The 3,260-nt window shown below is 32.9% G+C and overlaps 1 protein-coding gene across 1 annotated transcript; it reads left to right on the forward strand.

The window, feature by feature from the left end:
* Positions 1-1,228: 1,228 nt before the first annotated feature.
* On the forward strand, positions 1,229-2,898 carry LOC145055045 (UPF0481 protein At3g47200-like). The gene has a single exon (XM_079003327.1). The coding sequence runs from the start codon at positions 1,277-1,279 to the stop codon at positions 2,672-2,674; it is 1,398 nt and encodes a 465-aa protein (XP_078859453.1). The 5' UTR covers positions 1,229-1,276; the 3' UTR covers positions 2,675-2,898.
* The last annotated feature ends 362 nt before the right edge of the window (positions 2,899-3,260 follow it).

Genomic DNA, 3,260 nt, shown 5'->3' on the forward strand with positions numbered 1-3,260 from the left:
TTATTTATTATATAATTTTAGTAATATGTAATTTTATTATTGATTGAAGATGTTAAGAATGTATTTTTAGTTGTATAAATTAGTAAGTTCTATATATAAAATTTAATAATATATTTATAATTAAAAAATATTACATTAATAATACATTTATAATAAAAAAAATAGTATATATAAAGTTGGTAAAGATAAAAAACTAAAAATAGAATGTAAAAGAAAAATGTGAAATTGAAAATTTATATAATATAAAAGTGAAACATTTAATATTGTATAAAGGACATTTATGTAATTAGAAACTAATACGAATACTTCAAACCCTTTTTTACAAAGTGGTGCCACAACCTTATTTTTACAAACCATTTTGAATGAGCCTCTTTCTACAGATAGTTTTGAAAAGAGTCCTAGTCTTAAAAAAAACTTCTTAATTAGGCCAAAATATTAAGATTTAGAACCGGACAAAAAATATCTTTTTTTTAGGTTAAACTATTAAGATTTTTCTAAGAATATATAATTATATATTCCCTTTTTTATTTTCATTTTATTAAGAGGTGGTTGTGGATGGTGGTGGTGATGGTTGTGGGTGGTGGTGGTGGCGGTGATATATAATGGTGCAAGCTATTTTGTTACTTATGAGTACAGGGAAAGATCTCAACTATCATTGGTAAAATGAAACTTGAAGATCTTTAGGCTAAATACAAGAACTAGTGATTTGCTTTTCTTTGTGAGTGTATTATCACATTCAAATTTCATTATATTTTTGCTATATCTTCCTGCCTTTTTTCCTTATCAAGGCATTGTTCAATGAAAGTTAAACCCAATTACAACATTGTATTATCAGTTTTTTTCAATTAAAGCTATGGAGAATACCCAAGTTGCCCTCCATAGCTGTACTTACCATGGGTCTCTCTCTCTCAATATATATATATATATATATATATATATATATATATATATATATATATATATATATATATAATCATCATCGAAAATATAAAATAGATCTTTCTATTCACCCAATTTATAATTTTCTTTTTTAGTTTTTATTTAATCTTAAAAACAAAAGCAACACGCATTTCTCGTTTTCGTCCTCAAAGTAGATATTTATTGAAATTTCACCTCAAAAGCAAGATTTGTCAGTGCTGGTTCCTAGCTTCATTTGTTAACAAAGTGGTTTTCAAGATTCTCTTAGTAACTAGCTATTTAATAGTACTATTTATATGAATGTACCTAGCCAGCTAGACCATCAACACTTGCTTATACTAAACCACAAAATCCAAAAATGGCTATCAGCATCCAGAACCAAGATGAGGCATGGGTTATCGACTCGATTGTAAAAGCCATGCCACCACCTTCTTTATCTGCACGAATCCCTAGAGTTACAAAGATATTGGTCAGCGCGAAGAGCGATATTTATGAGAAGTACTATGTTCCACAGGTTGTTTCCATCGGTCCATACCATTATGGCAAGCCTAAGCTCGAGCTAGTTGAGAAACTCAAGCCTGTTTTTACCAAGAAGCTCCTCGCACGACCGGAGTATGAAGTCAATTTGAGCCTTAGCAGCTTGTACAAAAAGCTTGGGGAAGCGAAGATGGTAAAAGAGTTAAGAGGGTTCTATGAAGAGAACTCAACAGAGCATCTCTCCGATAAGGTATTCACTAGGATGATGTTGCTGGACGGGTGTTTTATTTTGTATTATATTCTATTTATCCATGGGGTGACAGCAGAAAATTGTAGCGAGAAAGTTGAAAGTAGTAGCGACTTGATCAGAAGCCACCAAGCCGTGTTTATCCACCATGATTTGTTCTTGCTGGAAAACCAAATTCCCTTTATAGTTCTAAACGAGGTGATGGATTTGATAAAGCTTGATAGGCGTGACAAGATTCGATCGTTCTTTGCTGACAACATTTTGTCACCGGGAAGCCAGAAAAGTCGGTGGTTCTGTTTCCGAAGCGGCTCAATCCAATCTGATCAAAATTCTGGACGAGAATCACATGATCATCTACTCCATCGTCTGCATTCTGCGCTTACAGGACCAAGTCCCAAGAATGAATCCCACTGGATTCAAATTCTTCCCTGTCGTCCTAAAAATACCAGAAAGAAGGAAATAAGCACCAGGTGTACTTTTCGTAACGTCAGCGAGCTTGCAGATGTCGGGATCCAATTCAAGCCGAGTAACGTTATGTCTTTGGCTCATGTGGAGTTTATTGGAGGGTGTTGCAGGTGGTCGTTTTCAGCAGATGTAAAACTCCCTCCGATAATCGTGGATGACTCCACCAAGCCGATGTTGTTAAACTTAATAGCCTATGAAATGTGTTCAAATGACACACATGCATGGGTTACCTCCTACATAAGCCTCCTCGATTCTCTCATTGATCACCCAGAAGATGTTAAGGCTCTTCGGAAAGCTGGGGTCCTTGATAACTCCCTTGGGAGTGACCAAGAAGTTGCGACACTCTTCAACGAAATAGGCACCGGTTTGGTGCCAAATATTCTAGCATATTCGAAAGCAAAATATCAAATCCAATGTCATTACCAAAGCTTGAGGAACACATGGTTTTCCCAACTCAAGCACGAGTACGGCAGGAGCCCATGGTCATTTCTAGCACTTTTAGGAGCTTTGATGGCTCTTTTTCTTAGTGGTGTTCAAACTTACTTCACTATCTGGAGTCCCAGTTAAAGGCGAGTGAGTGAGATGATCTTTGCATGTTTTTGAAGATGAAACATCCATTATAAGATCCAGCGATGATGGTTCTTCTTACTAAATTTAGTCTGTCTGTCAGTTTTGGTCGTGCATGTTGTGTTGTGCTTTTGAAAGAGTGATTGCGTTTGTGTTGTGTGTTTCCACTTGTATTCTGCAACAATAACTTTTTCTAAATATATGATTTATGAGTAATAGAATCATTAATGATGTCATCAAATCTATTTTTGTTATATATAGTTAGGTTCAAATGTTTTCAGTATCTATTGTGTGCATATATGATTGATTCTGGACCAATCATTTTAATTATTTTAAAAAAATAATTAATGTATATTAAATGCCAAAGATATAATTAATATCATTTATATCTTCAACATGTAATATGCATTAATTACTTTCTTAAAATAACTAAAATGATTGGTCCAGAATTAATCGTACAGACACACAATAGATAATGAAAACAAAATAATCTAACCCTATATATATATATATATATATATATATATATATATATATATATATATATATATATATATATATATATATATATATATATATATAGGTT

Source organism: Lactuca serriola, chromosome 5 (genome assembly GCF_051521515.1).
Source record: "Lactuca serriola cultivar US96UC23 chromosome 5, Lser_US96UC23_V15, whole genome shotgun sequence".
In the NCBI taxonomy this organism is placed as follows: Eukaryota; Viridiplantae; Streptophyta; class Magnoliopsida; order Asterales; family Asteraceae; genus Lactuca; species Lactuca serriola.